This window comes from Sinohyriopsis cumingii, chromosome 15 (assembly GCF_028554795.1).
Source record: "Sinohyriopsis cumingii isolate HCF-2022 chromosome 15, ASM2855479v2, whole genome shotgun sequence".
In the NCBI taxonomy this organism is placed as follows: domain Eukaryota; kingdom Metazoa; phylum Mollusca; class Bivalvia; order Unionida; family Unionidae; genus Sinohyriopsis; species Sinohyriopsis cumingii.
In genome coordinates this window covers 91,618,696-91,640,765 of record NC_142975.1, presented here as the reverse complement: position 1 = coordinate 91,640,765, position 22,070 = coordinate 91,618,696, and the positions used below count along the sequence as shown (strand labels likewise).

Below are 22,070 nucleotides of genomic sequence, written 5' to 3'. Positions count from 1 at the left end.
CCCTTGAAAGGTTCTTGCTGTGGTCCAGCCAGTACCACAAAGTCTTGAAAACAACATCCACATTAAGGTGGAGCAGCTCCACAGAGAGCATCATGGACATGGAAAGAGCATGTCTCAGTGCCTTTGCTACAACCTCCAGCAAGCACTGAAGCACCAATGGAGACAATAATTTCTCCTTAAGAAGACTGTAAGACGCTGCCAAAAATAGAATTGCATGTGAGGCACGGCGGTGGATGTCTAATAGCTTAATGTATCTATAGATTGTTTCCTTGGTAAGATCAGGATCATGCACCCAGTAAGTCTCGCAGATATTTTCCAAGAAAACAAATCAGAAAAACAAAATAATGTAACACACACACACACACACACACACACACACATATATATATATATATATATATATATATATATATATATATATATATATATATATATATATATATATATATATATATATATATATATATATATATATATATATATATATATATATATATATATATATGTATAATAGTGATAATACTACTAATAAAGAGTGTTTATTATGTTCTTGGAAACGATGTTTGCTCTAGTTATTTAGTTATTCTTACTTTTTGGTCTCTCATGATATGTATTTATACAAATGTATGTTGAAAATTGTATTACAATTACATATGAGCTGTACATTAATCATACCTGCATAAATTGTTAACTACATGTATATCCAACGTTATCGATATGGAAAAGTGCCTAAACATCTTGAAAAAACAAAAAACGATAATGTGTCTCGGCTATAATGCTCTAAAACGACATTCCCCTGTGAAACGTTGTGAACAATCTTTATACTGCATAAGAAACACTATTAGAAATGACATTCAACATACATAAGAATACTGTGCCTACATAATTCATTTTTACAAACTGCTAATATAATAAATACTTATATGAAAGACTATTTAACATTTATAAATACTGCAGTTATGATAAATACTTTTACAAATAATTATCAATTTGTATTTTTTGCTTGCACTTTTGCTTCATTTCTTTTAGCAATGTAAACTCAGATATAAATAAAATATAGATACATTTCTGCTCAGGGTAAGCAGGTGAAAGGCCAACTACAAGAATTCTGACAAACAATGAGACTGTCAAAAAAGAACATTATTAACTAACACTATATTCAAGGAAAGTCTTTAATCCAACACCATGTATCCTGTGTTGAAACTGTTGTTACATTCCATTTTCTATGTGGAATTATCTTCGACCCACAAATCAATATGCCAGTAGCATACAATTCTGCAATTGGTTTAGTTCATAAAATGTGCAATATTCCTTTAGTTAAGATAGCAAAAGAGACAACTGTCATAAGCCTTATAGCAAGTATTTCTTCGACAAGCCACAAGACAGGGTTAATATAAGATTGCAGGAATTCAGCGTGGCAGGACTCAGATGTAAGATGCTTTTACCATATGTTGATGTGTTGGAAATTGATGAACATTTGTGTGCCTTGCAATTTTAAGGGGCAAACTGTGATTACTTTATCACTTAACATGTGGCCTACACACATACATTAGTGTGACTTTTTTAGCAATAGTTATCACCCAATACTCAACCGTATGAGTAAAAGAAGACAATTTGGTCATCCTGCTTCAGGTACCTAGAAGGACAATTCAATGACAATGTTTTTCAATGGAAAATATATAAATTTCCATTAAACGTTTTAACATGATTAATTATGTTTTGACTCATTTCGAATAAATAAATTACCTTTTACAATAATTTCTTGTAAAAAAATGACATAAAAACTAGTCTATACAATAAACTATCCAATGTTTAACTGATCCTTCCTTGATCTTTTGACATGTTGAAGAAATGAACAAGAAAGTGTTGAAGAGTTCATAACATTTTGCCTACTACCCATCTATATATTCATATATGTGTGTGTGTGTGTGTTTGCCTGCCTGTGTCTTTCTTAAACAAATCCATGAACTTATGTAAAAACAAACTGGCAGGTATAAGATAAAAATATTCCAACAATAACAAAATCTCTTTTTATTAGCCCTAATATGGTATAAGTATCATAATGCAAAGGAAATTAAATGTTAGCCAGCACTGACCTTAAAGATTAATGAGGGTCCAATTGGACATCATGTGTTCCATAGGATGTCCATATGAGATATCCCATAGCAAAATAAAACATACAGAACAGAAGTAATTCCATGCATGCCACATTATCATAACTGCAAAACAAACCACATAAATATGTGCAGGTAAGTACTATCTATATTGCATAATACAGGAAAACAATAACTAAAGTATAAATATACGTACAATGATATTTTAAATTGAACTTCTGTACAAAATGTGAATAACAGTTGCATCAATATTTAGCAATTTAAGGATACCATATTAGAGTTAGATTTGCACTGAATCTATTCATTTATTACACGTATAGTTTGCTTTATACAAATTTACATGCAACAGCCTCCTGTAAGGGAAGATTACCAATGATGTGTTAATGCATGTTTGATTGACATTTATTTCTTTTTGTAAGCAGTGCTAAGATTTTAAAGATGGCCACTGTGGCAATCATATTAGAAATCAGATCGGCAACAATTTTATTTACAACCAACTAGACTTCACAAGAAGTATATCAATGAAAACCCCATGTTGATATAGTAATTCATTCATGAGTAACAAGATTGTCAAGATAACCTCTGTGCTGGCCACAGTTGTTGTCTGAACAGCACCATTTTCATCTAGCTGCGACTAGACATCACAAGGGGTTGTTCAGTAAATCTCCATGTTGCTATGCTCATCCATTCAGGATTAGTAGCAATCCTAATATTTCAAGATGGCCACTACTGGAAACATATTGGAAAAAAAAAATAGCAGCATTTTCATTTAGACCCAACTAGACTTCATAAGAAGTGTTCTGGTGGAACCCTATGTCAACACGACTTTCCATTTAGATGGAATTCTGATAAGCTTTTCACGATTGCCGCAGTTGTTGCAATACACGATGTCTTGAGAATCTTCATTTCTATTTGCGATCAACTAGAGATCGCACGACCTTTCAACATTACTTTCTGTTCGGATGAAGTAACGATAATAGATGGCAGATTATATTGGATGAATTTCTGTGTAAATGTACACACATACTTATGTGTAGGTCAAGAGTGATAACAAACTTGTACTAACGGCTGCATGGACGATGAGCAAACGTTGATCCCATAAGCTTTACTGTTTTACGACTAGCTGAGCGACATAAGAATAGAACTTTCTGTGAGCTGTCTAGCTGTAGGGCACGTGAACATGTTCTTTATCAGTGCTCTTTGTACATAGATAAAATAATCATAATTATATTATTGCACATATGTTAAAAGAGTTGTCCCATCGTAATATAACGTAATGCTTATAACAGGATAACTACAAACCAAATGTTTAAAAATGTCATTGTAACTCAAGTCTCTTTTACATCAGGCCTCTATCCCCTTACGAGAAAAAAGGGATGATGTAAACAATATTACCCTTCTCGTATTAATTTTGAAAAATATTACTTCCAGTGTTAATGCATTTACGACCCGCTGTTTAGGAGATATGGTAAATGAATGACTGAAACATGGATTAATGAAGATATCTTAAAATACATGATGCTAAAGCATGGTAATAAAATCATTTTTGATACAGTTACTCAATATTTCAAAATACAAATATTCTCTTCGCAAATATTTCAACCTGCAAGAGTACTTAAGAAATATATTTTGCAATATTTTTACAAAAATTAGTTACTAATGTAAGATTAATATCTAAATTGAGCAGCAGGGAGGGTGTACAGACCAGGTGGCTCAGATAAATTTAACCCTCCCACCAAACATTTATCCGTAGAAGCCTCAGAAAGCAGAAATAACGCCTCCTACGCAAATTAATCCGCAAAATTTCAACCCAAAGTGCATTTTCAGACATAAAAAAAAAGGCAGCTTTTTTGGGGGGGGTATTGTAAAATTTGTTTGTGCCATAATTGAATTATGGTGCAAATTCCGACTGCGGATACTAATTTTATTTCATAATAAAACAATATAGTTGAAAATAAGATGAGTCGAAAAGTTAGCACAGTTGGAGAGCCTCAATCTGCTAGATTAGCGCGAGAGCAATTAGCGGCATTAAAGAAGTTCATTCCGACAAAACAATTATTTAAGAAAAATGTTCGTGGTTACGAAGATATGCAACATGGAATTTCAGAAACTTCGGCAAAATGGTTGAAGCCAGTGACCGGAACAATTGAGCAGGTTGTATATGGCGACGAAAAAGATCCAGATGCTAGAAAACGTGGAATCTTTCCTATGTTGAAAGGTATTGAGGATCAATCACGAACATTACCCGAGCGATTAGCAATAGCAGCAGCGGCGCAACAACTTGCAATTACTGATGGAGGAAAACCTGGAGATGGAAAACCGGGAGGAAGAAAAATCGCAATGATAAAAGGGAAGTTTAATATTGATAATTTAAGAGAAAATTTCACCGATGAGGGATGGGAAATAATATCGCAGCCCCTCTCGACATTGTATAATATAGATGAGATTGGCCAATTTGCGGAGGAATATTTTAGTAGTCGAACTGAATTTTTGACTGCAGTGGGAAAAAAAAGATATGCAACTCGCGATAGTTGGTACGATATGGTATATAAAATTTACACACAAACAACATCAATAAGGAAGACAGCGGATCCGCGTTACAGAAGATTTTTAGAAACAGCAAGAGATACACAAAGATATAATAAGCAAGTAGCGGACGAAAGAAAACAAGAGGAGAAAGAAAGAAAACAACAGGAAAAAGAAGAAAGAAAACAACTGGAAAAAGAAAGAAAACAACAGGAGAAGAAGGAAAAAACTAAAAAACGAGGAAGAAAAGTAATACCACAGGAAGATATTCAACCACAGGAGCCAATATTTCAACCAGAGGAATTAGGAGCTAGACCAAAGGAAGATATTCCACCACAGAAAAAAGAAAGAAAATCAAGAAGGAAAAAAGATCAGAGTGATGAACCGATAATTGTATCTAAATATAAATCATCACCGGCTAGTAGTGTGTTTAAAATTGATCCTAGTGTAACAGCGGATATTTATTTGAATCCAAAAAGATTTTATTTACTTGGCGACTATGATTCAGTAGTTCAAATAGCTGCGGATGATTCTACGAAAAATAAAAGATTCTTTTTGCGAAAAGAATTTGATGCTGATAAAGTTAACATACTTGATTGGTATGCGATAATGTATTTTGGTAGTTTAGGAAAACCAGTAAGATATTCCGATGAAGATTTTGCGAAATTTTCATCGGATGTTGGTAATTACAGAATAAAGTTATCAGAGGGAAAAGCAAGATTATCAACTTTAATAACACCTAAACAAGATAGTCCTGAAAAGTTTAGTCCTAAAAAAATTTATAATCCCACAGAGGAACTTATTTCTAAATTAATATACCCCAAACTCGAACCATCACCTGAAGAAATTTCTACTTTATTACAACCTCTTCCTCCTCGTCCCACTCCCCTTTCATTACCTACAGGTAAGGAAATTTTGCCACCTAAAAGTTCGCCACCTGAAAGTAGTGGTACTCCTGAAAAGGCTTATATTAGTAATCTTCTTACTATAAGGGAAAAATATCCTAAACAAGATAGTCCTACAGGGGATTTGCCACCAAGGTCATTGTCAGGGACATCTTCAACGCTGTCAGGGTTATCGTCGTCAGGGACATCTTCAACACCGTCAGACGATTTATTTTACGTAACGCCATTGGAATCTCCAGAAACAAAAAAAACAGGAAGTGGATATTCAGTTTGTCCCGATAGTGTTGTCAACGATGTATCTCGCCTCGAAGTATTAATCGGAGGAAAGCGAGCCGGAAATAACTCCCGTGAGATAGTCAACGAAGCATCAGATATTTGTCAGCGATTATTCCGTGGTGGTATCATCGATTCTCACATTTATAAAGAGTTTGTCGATGAACTCATCGATTAAATCAACACAATTGAAATAATATGATTATTCATAAACATCAGCGCAGACCTAATCAGGTTCGCATAGTAAACTCTCGATTGCCAGTATACAAATATATTCACGGTAATGGATTCGGCGATATCGTTGGAAGTCTTGTCACGCGAGTAATACCAAAAATTGGACCCGTGATTAAGCAATTTGGGTTGAAAGCGATAGGAAAGATAGGTGAGACTGCTGTTTCTGGTATCGGTAATTTGGCCAGTAAAGGCTTCAACGCTATCAAAAATAAAATATTAAGTTTAGTACGTAAAAAGCAACCTGTTAAATTACCCATTACCAGAGAAATGCCACCCGAAGTTAGTAAGGTCATAAATGATGCGGCAAATAAAAAAATAAATGATCTAGCACAGGAAGCTGCTATAACAAATCTAGTGCAGGAAGTTGCTAATATAAATCCAGCACAGAATGTTGCTAATACAAATTTAGCAAATACAAGTTTTGTTTCAGGTAGTGGTCTTCGTTTTAGACGATATTATTAGTAATAAATGTTCGCACAAGTGTCAAATGAAGTATTTGATATGGACGAGCCAGTAGGTAGGGACACATCAGTGCGAGATTTTCAGTATTTCTCGTACGATGTAGTTGAGCCAGATTCAAGAAATCGGAAGGAAATTCAAGTCCACGATACAACAAGATATTTTCTTCCATCTGAGGCGTATATCGAATTTGTTGGAAAAATTGTAAAGGCAGCTGATGGTACCAACTACGATGCAAATTTTGGTGTTGGTTTTGTCAATAATGGTATCATGGCATTATTCAAGAATGCCACTTACATGATTGATGGAAGAGAGATTGAATCAATTACGAACAACGTTGATATAGCAACGACTATCATAGGTCTAGCAAGATACTCGGATGATTTTACCAGATCAGCCGGTCCTAGTATGATGTTTGCCAAGGATAATTCCAACTACCCTGAACATTTACCATTTGATATTGGTAGACCGGTAGACCCCGCTGGCCAACCCGCTGATGTTCGTTCAGCGATGATTGCCCCCAATGGTAATTACAATCTTGGATTTGCCATAAGAAAAAATATGTTGAAGGGAGATGAACGAAAATTCTCCTGTGCAATTCCATTATCTCATATTTTTGGATTTTGCAGACATTTCAGAAAAGTTATTTACGGAGCGAAGCATACGATATCTTTCGTTCGAGATGCCAATGATGATAGAGCCATTTGGAGAGATCCTGGTGATCCTGGTAAAGTTGTCCTTGAAAAAATTACCTTGTGGATGCCAGCAATAGTTCCATCAATGATCATAGAAGAAAAATTACTGTCGTTTATGAATCAAGGAGGAAAATCCATCATGTCTTGGTTGACAACAATGACTGACTCCAACGAAAATGTTAATTTGGACGGAATATTTACTTGGCGAATTGCTTCACAGCAAGGCTCTTCCGCACCTAGACATATCTTTGTTGCTCTGCAAAGCATGATCAGAGACGATCAATTACATAGTAACATGATATTCGATCGATTAGAGGCAACAAATGTATCGTTGAGAATAAATGGCCAACAGGAGCCATCCGAGGAAATAGCCATCGATTTTGAGAACAATTCGACGGCACGCGCGTATCATCGATTATTAAGTTTTATGGGACGTGATCAAAATATTGATACCGGATTGCAAATATCACAGTTAGATTTTAATACTCTCTATCCCATCTATTACTTTTCCCTGGAACATCTCGATTTGGTAAAGCAGTCTGTCGTTGATATTCATTTCAAAGCCAGAATTAACACGGGAGGACCGGCAAGAGCAATCGCAGTTATTCTTAGTGATAGAACAATGATCCTAGAAGGTATTAGTGGTAGAATGAGAGTTATCGACGCACCCGTAGAAAACATGTAATAAATTCTAAATTTAGATTAAGTGATTATTAATATGCCATACGATCACGTCAGCGTAACTCTGACTCCCGGTCAGGTGAAAAAACTTCATGCAGCAACAACAGCACGACGAGGTTTAAGTTTAACCTTAAAAAGTAATCAACTTCACGGTGGACCTAACAAACTATCGTTAACTAAAAATCAACACGGACATTTCACCAGAGCCAGATCAGCAAATACTGGTATTCGCTTGAATCTCTCGATAGGTGCAATCAGAGATATGATCAAAGTAGGTGGTATTTTTCCTTTATTCGCCGCTATTCCAGGATTGATAGCTGCGGCGGCTCCCGCGATTGCAAAGGCAGTAGGATTAGGTGCACTTGGAGGGATAGGTTCTGCATTAGGAAGAAAGGTCGTCGGAGGAAGATATCGCAAAAAAAAGGGAGGATTTCTCTTCCCCTCTCTTCTCGCAAAATTGATGCAGCCGCAACAAGGATCAGGACTTTACCTAAGACGACCCCCATACGGATCCGGTCTAAGTCGAGTCTACCAGCCTCAAATTTAGATTTAATAAGTGAAGCAAAAAAAAAGAAAATAAAATTTTTCAGAGGCGTATTTATGCGAGATCAACTACCAGATAAACCAAATTCCACCGAGACAGGAATAATAAATCTCGATGAAAATTCCGGTCCTGGCACTCACTGGGTTGCCTACGCGATTAATCCTCGCGAAATCATTTACTTCGACTCATACGGATTAGCACCGCCAAATGAATTTATCAAATATGTGTCAAAATTAAAACTTCCAATTTGGTATTCAACACTTCCAACACAAACATTAGCAGATCCACCAATATGCGGCCCGGAGTCAATTAATGTCCTTGATGCAATTTCAAAATCATCTCGTCCTTTTCGCAAAATTTTATTTGAATATACCGTAGATAAATATCATGGTTGACATTTACGGTAGGTCTCTCTTTAGGAAAGAAAAAAAAGATGCAGTCGACATCGATACATCAAAGTTTGCAACCAAGAGCGATATTAACAATCTTTTATCACTGTCAGAAGTTGATCCTGGCGAAGTTGCTGTATTTCAAAATACCGAAGGGCGATTACAAACTAGCAACGTCAAAATAACTGATATAATTAAGCGAGACGAATACCACGATCACATTAGTCAATTTACTCGCCAATCGGAGATGGTATTAAAATCTGTTGCTGATATCGCCGATATTATAGCAAAGTTACCCCTGAAGGCCGATAAAGCATTACACGACGATCTTCAGGATAGAATGACAAAAAGACTTAACAGGTTAAATAACGACCTTAAAAAACTTGACGATGTTTTAGATAAATTTAGCAAAAAATTTGACGAGAATATAAAAACATCCATTGATACTTCCTCCGCATCAGATAAGAAAGCCGATGACGATCTTAGCGAGAAAATAAAAAAAATCAACGAGGAAATTACTAATATTCTTGCCAAAATTAATGAAGTAAATATCTCGATGGGTCAGAAACCATCGATCGACGATCTCAACAAAAAAATAAAAAAAATCAACGAGGAAATTACTAATATTCTTGCCAAAATTAATGAAGTAAATATCTCGATGGGTCAGAAACCATCGATCGACGATCTCAACAAAAAAATCAACGAGGAAATTACTAATATTCTTGCCAAAATTAACGAAGTAAATATCTCGATGGGTCAGAAACCATCGATCGACGATCTCAACAAAAAAATCAACGAGGAAATTACTAATATTCTTGCCAAAATTAATGAAGTAAATATCTCGATGGGTCAGAAACCATCGATCGACGATCTCAACAAAAAAATCAACGAGGAAATTATTAAACTCGGCAATGTTGTTGTTCCTGAATTTACCAGGGGAATTAACGCGATGCAAGTACAAATAAAATCCATCAACGATGAAATTAACGTGGTACGTGAATTAGCGCGTCAAAAAGTCGATACATCAACGTACGACGAAAAAATTCAAGATTTAAAAACAAAAATATCGTCAATGAACCTTGGAAGATTATCGCGAATTTCGATACCAACGGAGGTAGAAACAAAAAATCTTACCTGTAGTGTGCCACTTGTGGTAGAGATACGAAAAGAGGCATGGTGGACACCCGAGAATAACACATTTAAATTTAACCCGCCAATTAGTGGATATTATCGAATATTTATTCAATCTATGGCAAATTTTAAAATAATAGCCGCAGGTGGTAAAATTTTTGGTGAAAATTTTAATTATATTATGTACACAGGTTATAATAATTTATTTGTGTTGGAACCACCAGATAGAACCAAGATGGGACCAATTGGTTATAGTATAGTTTTCGAATATTTAGCCGAACGTATTTCGGATTAAATCATGCAATTGTTATCGTAGATTAATAAATGACCGCATCGGATTACCGTTACAATCAGGCACGATCATGGCAGGATTCGTTGCGAAAACAACTTGACGATTATCAAACAAAAATAAATAAATACCAGCGCAAATTAGTTATCATTGATGTTGCAGTGTACGCAGTATCTGCTGTGGTCGCTGGTGCAGGAATAATTCTATCCGCGGTAACAATGATAGCGCCAATTGCAGCAACAATAATAATCTCGTCAACAACAGCAATCGCGGGTGTTCTTAATATCATCGCGAAAAAGATATCCTCGTGCACAAGTGAAAAGTTATCTTCGTACAAAAGTAAACTAACTAAAGTTAGTGACGCGTACTCGAAGTTATCATTGTTACTTTCTGAAAGTCTCAACGATGGTATTATATCCGATCTAGAATTTTCTACAATGATTAGTATTTACTCGGAGATTGAACAAATGAATATTAATAATGTCCGAGTTAGCCCAGATCGTGACAAACACGACACCGCCGACAACAACGTTAATATCGTTAAGTTCAACGAAACCCGAGTTTAGTATTAATTTCTCAACACCAATTAGCGTCAACGAAATTGCATTAACACAATTGCGCGTCTACAACAGCTGGCCTAATGTTAGATCGAAATCATTCGGTAATTTGATGCCAAATAATTCACTTGTTTTTGCAAATAAGAATAAACCCGATGGAACACCCGATTGGATCGTCGTTGGTATACCAACGGGCAGTTATGAAATTGATCAGCTGAATAATGAGTTTACCACTAGAATATCAAATTTAACCGGCGATGCTACTCCAGGAATAAAGATATCTTCACATGATCCAACACTATCGTCAATGATAGAAGTGAAATCACCGTACGTGGTAGATATTTACCAATCATCGATCAGGAATATATTAGGTTGGCCCGAGGTCGCACCTCTGATAAAACCAAAGAAATCGGATGTTATTATTCCAGGTTGGTATGATGAAACCCTTCCAGAACTACCGGAACCAAAAAAGGAAGATTTTACAACCGACGAAGGATGGTATGGAGATATCAAACACAAACCTTTGATCCACAGCGCCATCAATCTCATGAATAACCACAAATTTAACCTGGTAATGTTCGCTTTCACTTTTATTAACGAAAGAATTCTCTCGTGGCTGCCTCTTCCTAAAATCCCCCCAGATGTGAAAATCTTCGACGCTACCCACATTAACAGGATAATAGCCCCCATAGACGGTATCTTGGTAAGAAGAACACTAGACGAGTTTATTCAAGAACACGAATTACAATTAAATTTATTGCGCGGATCATTTCATGAATGCATCCTAAATAAATCTGGTTCATGTAGCGAAATTATAAAGCACGTGAAAATTTTAAATCAACTTGCGAATGATATTGAATATTATCATGATATGTTTATTCAGGCGATAGTCGACGATATATCAATTGCCGACTATGTTCTTCCTATTAGCAAATTCGAGTTGATCAAGAACTCGGGTGAGAAACAAAAATTCATGAGAGTATTTGAATTAACCGAGGAAACACTGCCAAATTTCAAATTTCCTAATTCTGATTTTGATGCGATGAGAAAATCCGTCACTGATACCATCGATGATTTATTTCCGAAATTACATGCCGCATGGACCAAAAAAATACATTCAGAATTGATTCTTAAACACAATAACGATCCTGACAAAGGTGGACGACATATATCGCCGGGTATCGTTAATATAACGGAAGTTATCGCGATTTATCTTCACGCGGATGTTGTCGAGGGTAGCTACAATGTTGATGCGTCAGAATCAAATCAAGCTCATCAGGGTTTTATATTGTATTCATTTTCACCTAGCGCATCTCCTGGTTTTTTGATAATAAAAGAACCAATGAATCCGTTTTACCTGCGATGTCATAATCGATTATTGACAAGAATAAATTTCAAACTAACGGATCAGAAAGGAAATTTACTTGATATACGAGGAGAAACTGTAAGTATCAATCTTTTGGTGAAATCGTGAGAATCTCTGATTTTTAAATCGCAAGTGAGATTTTCCAAATCTGTATCCCAGAAATATTTCTGGGGGAAAAAAATAAATAAAATCCAGGAGAATTTTCAAAAAATTAATCTTTTTTTTTTGTTTTGCGGAGATATTCAATTATTCTTCATCGATTTCCGAATCAAATATTATTGGGATATAAGAAAATTCGATCCAATTGCCGAGATTATATGAAAATGTAGCGTGGATTATTTTTTCTGCCGCTCGCCGCACCGATGCTGAACTAATATTATAATATTTCGCAGCTGATTTCATCGATTCGAAAGCGATCTCCTCACCTGTTTCTCGATTTATCGATTTAACCGCCTTAGCTGGTCGCCGTCCGCTACTGGTATTACCAAATCTTGCATTTTCACTCGGAGTTACCGCGCGAAGATTAGAAAGTTTGTTGTTAAGTTTATTTCCGTCAATGTGGTCGATAACCAAATTATCCTTGATGATTCCATGAAAACACTCGAATATAAATCTGTGAGAAAGATAATTTATTCTTTTATTCTCGTTGAAGTTACACGCCAAATACCCCGAATTACAAACATTACCGAGATGATACTTTGTTTTGATATTTCTGATATTACCATCGGCAGATGCTTCGTAATTCTTAATGGTAGGATGAGATCTATACTCGTGTGAGATTTTCATTGCAGGGATCGTTGATTTGTGATTCATATATGATATTCTGTTTGTTTAAATCGTAATTTGCTTTGAATCGATTAATATAATCTTCCTCACATTTTATCACTGACGAGGATCTTTTTTCATAATATCTCCGTAACTCACGATATTTTTTCCCTCCACAAGAGAAACATAATCTTGTTTTTCCTCGAATACCAACTTGGCAAACTAAACATCGTTGTGGTCCTTTGTTGCCTCGTCGAATTTCGTATATGTGAGCGCCACAATATTCACCTCTGCAGGATTTGTCACATGATTTTGTTGATCCGACTGTTATCCACGCGCATTGCTTCATTATATTTAGATATTTGTCTAAAATATAATAATGGATTTATTTGATCTTGATGAGGCAGAATATATCATTCCTGAAGTTGATAGTGCGAAGAAGGAATTTTTCGATGATGGAGCGATTCATGTTTGGTCGACATGGAAAACTAACTTCGTTAATGCTACGATGAATCTAGAGCGAGCGAAAAAGATAATCGAACATATACAATCTGAACACAAGGAAGAGCGATTTATCTTTGGAATAAAATTTATTGCACAAATGCCTGATGACATTTGGATTATTCGTGATAAACGAGATCCGGTACGCGGTGGTAAGAAAAATGTTGTTCTTGATAAAAATTCAAAACCAGGATTGCTGCTGGGGATTGATGGTCCTTATTATGCTAGGGCGTATCCTTCTAGTGCTGTTGTCTATGGAATTTATCGGCTGAATAATAATCCTGATATGAAAAATCTACCTGCGATGAGGGAATCTCCGATGATAAATTGTGTAGCTGAGCGAGTTATCGAACATATGAAAAATGCTCGTCGTGGATCTGGTCTAACTCAATTGAGATTGGATAAAATTAATTCATGGGCAAAGACAGTTGTTGATGGCGCATCAATCGATGATGTTGCTGCGTTAAGTAAGAAACTTAAATTTCCTATTACGGTTAAAACACTATCGGGTGAAATATTATATTCATCGCCGTATAATTCTCGAGGAACACCAATCGAAATTGTTGATCATAATTCACATGCGTGGAGTCAGTCGGTAATGATATTCCCACGAGATCGTGTTGTTAAGTTTTATCCCGTGGAAAAATCCACGGTGGAATCCAAAGATAGTTCCGATGCAATGTTTAGGTTTATCAAACTATTAGCCAAGTCCGATCCAATATCGATTTGGTTATTTTCTAGCGAAGAAAGATACGATCAATTTATCTTACCACGCGGAGATATTTACCGAGATGAAATATTACATGAATCGATGAAAAATATCGCGGTGAAGTATTCATCAAATCCAGATCGATTACTGACAAATTGCTTTACCATTTCGTCTGTTGCTGCTCATGCTGCTAGAGAAAGAAATTCGTGGAAACCTACAAGAAATGAATTTCTCAATGATATTCAACTTAGCTGTATCGAATACGGCCATGGAGGATTATGGAATACCAAATACTATTTCGAAGATATGATTTCCGTTGATATGAGCGCATGCTATCCTGGAAGTTTCCTTGGGTATGGCGATTGTGCAAATTACTTTGCTAAATTCGGTCATCCCACCAACGAGATGACTAGAGTTGCAATTAACGGACCGTTACCCGATTTTGTCATAACCGGATTCGCTCATGTTACTTCGTTTGAACTTGCTGAAAATTTGCATAAAATTTGTTATATTTGGTTTGGTCGGCATTTATCTCAGCGAAGATGGGTCCCTACGGTATTGTTGAGATATATGCTGGATTCGTCGATGTTAATATCACTGACGGTAAGTGAAGCAATTATATCGTATAGAAAGCAGACCGAGGTGTGGTTACCCACGGATTGTGAGAACGCGAAAGATATTGGAAGAAAAATAATTGGTAAATTTACTCAAGGAGGATCAGTTGATCATAAACATCGCCACGCTAGGTTATTTATCAATGATGCTGAGATGGATTTTATTATTGCCGATACAGTGTCTCGTGGAATATTTTGCAACAGAGAAAATATTATTATTGATGGAACGAAGTTAGGTACAGTGATCACTTATCTCGATGGAGAATCCGCGCAGTATACTCATTTAAGATCATCAATGCTCGCCTATGTGAGTATTAATTTGCTGTCAATGATAAATAAATTTTCTGATATCGCGGTAAGAGTTGCAACGGATTCATTTTATATCAATAAGAAATTTCAATGTAGATTGGAAAATTTAATCACCGATGGTTCCTGGGGAACTTGGAGAATAAAAAACGAGGATATTCTAGATTATTGTGAGGACGCGGATGTAGAAGATTGCGATAAATTTCATAAAGATAAATGCGATGAAGTATCAACAGCAGTATCAGTGTTCGATCCAATTTCACGAAACAAATTCGTTTACCTAAATGGTCCTGGCGGTAGTGGTAAAACAACACGAGCGATAAATTTATTTTCAAAATCTGATATGATCGTGTTGACTCCAACTCACAGGTTAGCGCGAGAAATAAAACAACGTGGCGTTAATTCTTGTACGTATCATAGTTATTTCAAGTATAGCGGTGGATTGTGGGATTCAGCTCGAATGGGAAACAAATATATCAACAAGATTATAATATTTGATGAAATTTGCACGGTAAATTTAGTTGTGTTAAAATCATTTCTAAGTTGGTTAGAAGAAAAAAATACTGCAGTAATAATGTGCGGCGATCATGGTCAACCTGATCCTATTGATGGTGAATCTCCTCACAGGTGGCTTAGAAATTTTGTAGATTATTATGAAGAAATTGACGCTGATTATAGATCTAATGATATTTTACTGACCGAGTTTAAAAAAATGATTCGATTGCAACCTAATAAATTTCAATGTGATGTGATGAGAAAAATAATCGACGAAACTTCGATGGATAATTTTCTAACTTTGTGGCGTCCTGATCATCTGATCGTTGCTAGCAGAAAAATTATTCGTGATAATATTCAAGAAATACTATTTAAGCTTCACTGTGATAAATTTCCAACGTTGCAGGTGCCGTTGTGCTATAGGCCCGCTGATACTAGAAAACAAAATATTAATGTTACTTTGCCGTGCGGAGAAGAAAAAATATTAGTTTTAAATGATATTATTTTCGTTGATATTAATCTTGTCAATGATGCGATAAACGCAGAAAAATCACCATGGAAACTCGGGTACGCAACAACGATTCACTCATCACAGGGATTGACAGTAGATGGCCAAGTTTGGATTGTCGATGATAGAATTTCCTGGTCAAATTTAGTTTATCTAGCAGTTTCTCGAGTAAGAAAATTATCTCAGTTAGGTAGAATTAAATTTCACATTAACGACGATGGTGGTAATTGAGTATCCTTTGGTATTATTTGTAATTCCTCCTTGGTAAATCCGCGTTGTGGCGCTAGTGAATCTAGAAAATAAATCGCTGGCCTTCCTGATGATCTTGTTACAGCTGATATTTTATGTGTCGTAACACTCCAGTTTGGATCAGTTGCTCTTTTTCTGCCACCCTCGGCTTCTCCCTCCTTGTATAAATATCTTACAATAACACTACCTAGCACAGGCGGAATTGTGGAACTTCGCTTTAGTGGTATTTTTGTTTTTGTAATTGCAATTGCGGGCTTCATTGCTATTGTTCGTGTTACTTCGTTATTTAGCGCGTTAATCACGTGAGGTAATCTTGTTACCCAATCGCGAGATCGTTTATCTTGAATAAATTCTCTCGCGTACTGATATCCGAATAATCGTTCTGCAAGAGTTTTATTGAATCTCTCAACGATAGCTTGATTGTGATGAACACCTACAATACCGCGACGGATTTTAACATTATTCTTTTTCATCAGTGAAGTAACCGCACCGAGGAATTCTCGTCCTGGATCAACCTGGAGAAGCTTCGGCCATGTTAATGGAGATCGTGAATAAATTTCGCTAAACGCCTTAGCAATATCTGTTGCTGTTTTATTCGATAACGGTTCCGCTTCCTTGTACCTACTTGCAATATCAACAACCGTCATAACATATTTGTATATAACTCCGTCAACGGTATCGTAAGGAAGAAACATAAGATCAGCCTGATGGACTTCATTAGGGACGCTGACAGAGAAACTCGCATATGATATTTTCTTAGGCGGAGGAAGATAAATTTGCCAAACTGCTTGCCTCGATAGCCACGATTCAGCGACAGATTGCTTTACTTTTGCTGCCTTAGCAAGTTTGTCTATTGCTGATTTTCCTCGCCAAAATCCTCGCGGAGAATAATATATTTGCTCCATTATAAATTACCAGCACCTAGTACTAATTTACCTTTCATCGCGCCTTTTATTAACCAAGTTGCCAATTTCTCTTTGAAATTTTTATCAGGAATAGCATCTATTGCGTGAATTAATTTAATATCAGCGAGATGTCTTTGTTGTAAATCTCCGCTGCGATATGCAAGATCGTGATAGTAGCATGCGTTATCGATGGCGTTTACTGGATCCTCGCCAGGATTTGGTTGATTATTATCGTTAAGTCTTATATCTAATCTTGTACCAGGTCCGCAGTAATTATATCCTGGTAAATGTTTCTCTCCGGGATATTTCGCCCAGGGAGTTCCAGGTAGATTTGTTAAGGAGGTTGCAATATCTCCTCCGGTTCTACTTTTTTTTTTACAAATCTAAACTTAATTGTCTTGCAAACTTCACATTCTCCCTTGATTGCATTTCTGTTGTTGCGTGTAACGACTTCGATTGGATTTATCGTAGCAGTTCGAGTGCGACACTTAACACAATATGAATCCATAATATTCTAATAACATGAATGTAATTGATTTTTCAGCCACAAAAAAACGCGAGCAAGTAAAACATATCGCGTCATTACCAAATTCGATTAGAATGATAATCATTGGCCCGTCGGGATCTGGAAAAACACAATTGTTGCTAAATTTGATTATGCGATGGTTAAAATGGGATAAATTGTATTTGGTTGCGCCATCCGTTGATGATCAGCGATGTTATAAAGTACTAAAGGAATTTAGCGATAATACTGAGGATGGCACAATAGAATTTATAACGGATATTAATGAAACTCCATCAGTGGAAAATTTAGACGGTGATGCTAATAATCTTGTTGTTTTTGATGATGTGATGCTGGATAAGCAAACTAACCCAGCTAGGATATTCTCGCGTGGCCGACACAAGAACACCGATGTGATTTACGTGACGCAGCGATATACGCAAATTCCGAAGGTAATTAGAGATAATTGTAATATTTTATCAGTTTTCAATGGCGTTGATACTCACACGCTAAGGAATATTCATCAAACTTGGTGCAACGGCGACATGGATATAAATAAGTTTAAAAATTTCTTCAGTCACGCTCAGGCAACACCACACGGTTTTATCACGATTAATCTTCATGATCCTCGTAGTAGGTATCGAGTCGGTCTTGATCAGATTTACTCATAAAATTGCAACCGGAATTTGCACCATAATTCAATTATGGCACAAACAAATTTTACAATACCCCCCCCAAAAAAGCTGCCTTTTTTTTTATGTCTGAAAATGCACTTTGGGTTGAAATTTTGCGGATTAATTTGCGTAGGAGGCGTTATTTCTGCTTTCTGAGGCTTCTACGGATAAATGTTTGGTGGGAGGGTTAAATTTATCTGAGCCACCTGGTCTGTACACCCTCCCTGCTGCTAAATTGTGTTTCAATCGTACTCTAATGATTACAAGCAGAAGAAAAAAGTTTATTGTACAGAGGTCCCATATGTAATAAACATGGTTTGAGGAAGCTACAGCAGTACACTGCATTTTATGTGTGACTACATTAATTTAAAGTTTGCCACGTTTCACAAAGTTTGGTTCAGGAATGTGACGTAGTACTAATGTAGCCTAATTGGTTCTTCTTTCATTCAGTGTGATTTCACTTCTGACACTTTGATCTTGGAAGGAATCAAATATGGACAATTGAGTTATTGTATAAAAAACTTTTCAATTATTCTGTCACAGTGACCTTGGTTTTTGACCTTTGACTCAGAGATCATAAGGGTTATCCCTTGAGTAGTGTATGAACCATCCACAAAGTTTAGTAACAGTCGATTTTGGACAACTCGTGTTATGTGCAGAAACCCTATATCTTCTTTCAGTTACAGTGTTGATTAGACTGTTGCGCTGCTTTTAATGCTATTTTTCAGTGCAAGATAGGCTACATATGGCGACTAGTTTAAATGATGGAGGAAGAACACGTTGTAATCCTATTAAAAGTCGCCGACACGCGAGAAGCTTCTTGCAAGCTTTCTCACGTACCCACACTGGCTGAGCTTAAGACTCGAATCCACGTGGACAGAGGTGAGATAACAATGATCTGTAAAGGCGAGCGCTTGAGACCACACAGCCATCAGGGTATCCCTCAGTCACAGTGACCATGAATACTGAAATTTGTCTCCCAAATCAAATTCTTCCTTACAGCAAGAGCAAGCCATCCACAAAGTATGCTATCAGTGGATGGCGGAGAACTAGTTATTTGTCCAGAAATCATTTTTCATTCTCCAATCACAGTCATTTTGACCTTTGACTTGCTGACCCGGAGATTGATAGGGTGCTTTGCTGCACCACGTGTGAGCCTTCCACAAAGTTTATGGACTGTAAATAGAGGATAACTTGAGTTATGACGTGTAAAAGAAACTAGAATCCAACAGATGAACAGACAACTTCGTGCTATAATACATTGCTTTATGGCAGGCATAATACAAACATTATTACACTGCTGACGAACCTTATTACACTGCTGACAAATTTAAGACTATGTGCTTAACTATATTAGCTGAACATATTTTGCTCATAACAAAATCCACTGGAAATGATAATAATAATAATAATAATAATAATAATAATGGCTTTATTTGGAAAAGTTGGTAAACTTACCATTCTTCCGTGAGGCCTTCTGCATGTGTATGTACAAGTTGTGTTTTTATTTTATTTTTAGAATTGGATATTTGATTTACTACTACAATATCATATGTACGATGTATTAACGATGAATACATACAGGATTTATACAAAGATTAGTAATGAATCTGTTGAAGACGTTTCAGGTGAGTACAAAAGGTACATATTTTAAAGAAACTTACTGAAATACATAAAATCATACATATGATTGTTTCTGTAGATGTTGAAAAGGATGCTTCATAAAATCAGTGGATTTGTCAGCTAACCTTAAATAGGGAGGAATGGAATTCCATAGTTTGCTCCAGAAAAATGGAAACTCTGAATTTGGTTTGGTAAATATAAAAATTATGCTTTGCGTTGGATCTTACTTCATACGTTTGTACATTTATTACAAGTCTAAAATTTCACTAAGAAAATCAGGAGCCAGCCCATGTAATGAGTTGTAGACTGGTAAACCCTTATAAAGCTGACAGCTCTGCTGACATAGAAGCCACGAAAGGGTTTCAATTTTTTTTCTTCATGGTGTATCTAAATCAGCGTCACGAATAACCCAAGCAGCTCTTTTATTACCCTTCCCCCACAAAGAATTATTTCTAGATGTAGACTTTCTGTATCACTATTACCCCAGACAAACAGCAATATGTCTAGATGTAGACTTTCTGTATTACTATTACCCCAGAAAAACAGCAATATGTCTAGATGTAGACTTTCTGTATTACTATTACCCCAGATAAAACAGCAATATTTCTAGAAGTAGACTTTCTGTATTACTATTACCCCAGGCAAACAGCAATATGTCTAGATGTAGACTTTTTGTATCACTATTACCCCAGAAAAACAGCAATAGTTTTAAATGTATACTTTCTGTATTACTATTACCCCACAAAAAACAGCAATATGTCTAGATGTAGACTTTCTGTATCACTATTACCTCAGACAACAGCAATATTTCTAGATGTAGACTTTCTGTATTACTACTACCCCAGAAAAACAACAATAGTTTTAAATGTATACTTTCTGTATCACTATTACCCCAGAGAAACAGCAATAGTTTTAAATGTATACTTTCTGTATCACTATTACCCCACAAAAAACAGCAATATGTCTAGATGTAGACTTTCTGTATCACTATTACCTCAGACAACAGCAATATTTCTAGATGCAGCACGACATAGGCATTGTAGGAGACCTTTTTTTGTTGATGAAAATAACATATTATTCTATTATAGCTATAAAGAAGTGGGCTTACATTTTAAAGACCATGTCAAATTTAATTTTCGAGCTCAAGATCAGACTGGTCTATATCCAACCCTTTAAGCATTACACTGAAGTTTTCTTCCCCAGTTGTTACTTTGGTTTGACTACTTATGATCTCAGCTTTTGATGGCAGCATTTATCTTCGTACCACATTGCTCACAGCAGTTATTTACTTTTAACCAAATACTGGTTTAACATAGTGCTTAGCTCATGGACCGTTGATTCAGTGTTATATAATGTTGTTTCATCGGTGAACATGTTAGTGTTGGAAAGCTCAATGTGATATCTTATTTACTTAGTCCGATCAGTATTGTATCTTGCATGAACTTCACCAGCATAACTTTAGTCTACAAAATTTAACATAAGTTTTGAATACAGTGATCTGACTGGCTCATGTTGAAGACCGACTTAAAATTAATCGTCCAGTCAGGTGTCTTAAGTCTAGAGTCAATTCAAGACCATGTCAGCAAAAACGGAGGCCTGGAAATATTTGCTAAAGTGTTGACAAGTTTTGCCAATCAGATGAAAGATTAGTTCATTAATATGCATAGATCCTATTCATTGCTCTGCTCATTAAAGATCTCGACGATATAAGCCAGAGTGGTAAAACAAGTAAGTTTTATAGTAACTATATATATATATATATCCCATGAACTTCACAATTTGATCCATGTGGTCCATGGTGTTGCAGATTTTGCAACACACTGATATTAGTACAATTATCCGAAATTTGATCTCAATTCTGAATTTCCCATTTTTCAGAATGCTTAATTTTCACTGAAGATTTGTAATAATTCCATAAATCTGAAATGGTGTAATCACCGAGAAACATAGAAATAATGAAGCATTTCTTAATATTAAAGAATGAATCTAAAATTCAATGACTGACTAAAATCATTATTACAGATCATTACTTTGATTGCAGTTTATATAAAATAAT

The 22,070-nt window shown here is 35.9% G+C and overlaps 1 protein-coding gene across 1 annotated transcript in view; it reads right to left on the bottom strand.

Annotated features, from left to right (window-relative positions):
• The window catches only part of LOC149782296 (dnaJ homolog subfamily C member 16-like), a 67,569-nt gene that overhangs the window by 7,282 nt on the left and 38,217 nt on the right, over positions 1-22,070 (bottom strand). Inside the window, exon 12 of the mRNA XM_089933684.1 lies at positions 2,097-2,219. Coding sequence (XP_089789810.1) covers positions 2,105-2,219 — 115 coding nt within the window. The 3' untranslated portion in view covers positions 2,097-2,104. The remainder of the gene's footprint in view (positions 1-2,096; positions 2,220-22,070) is intronic.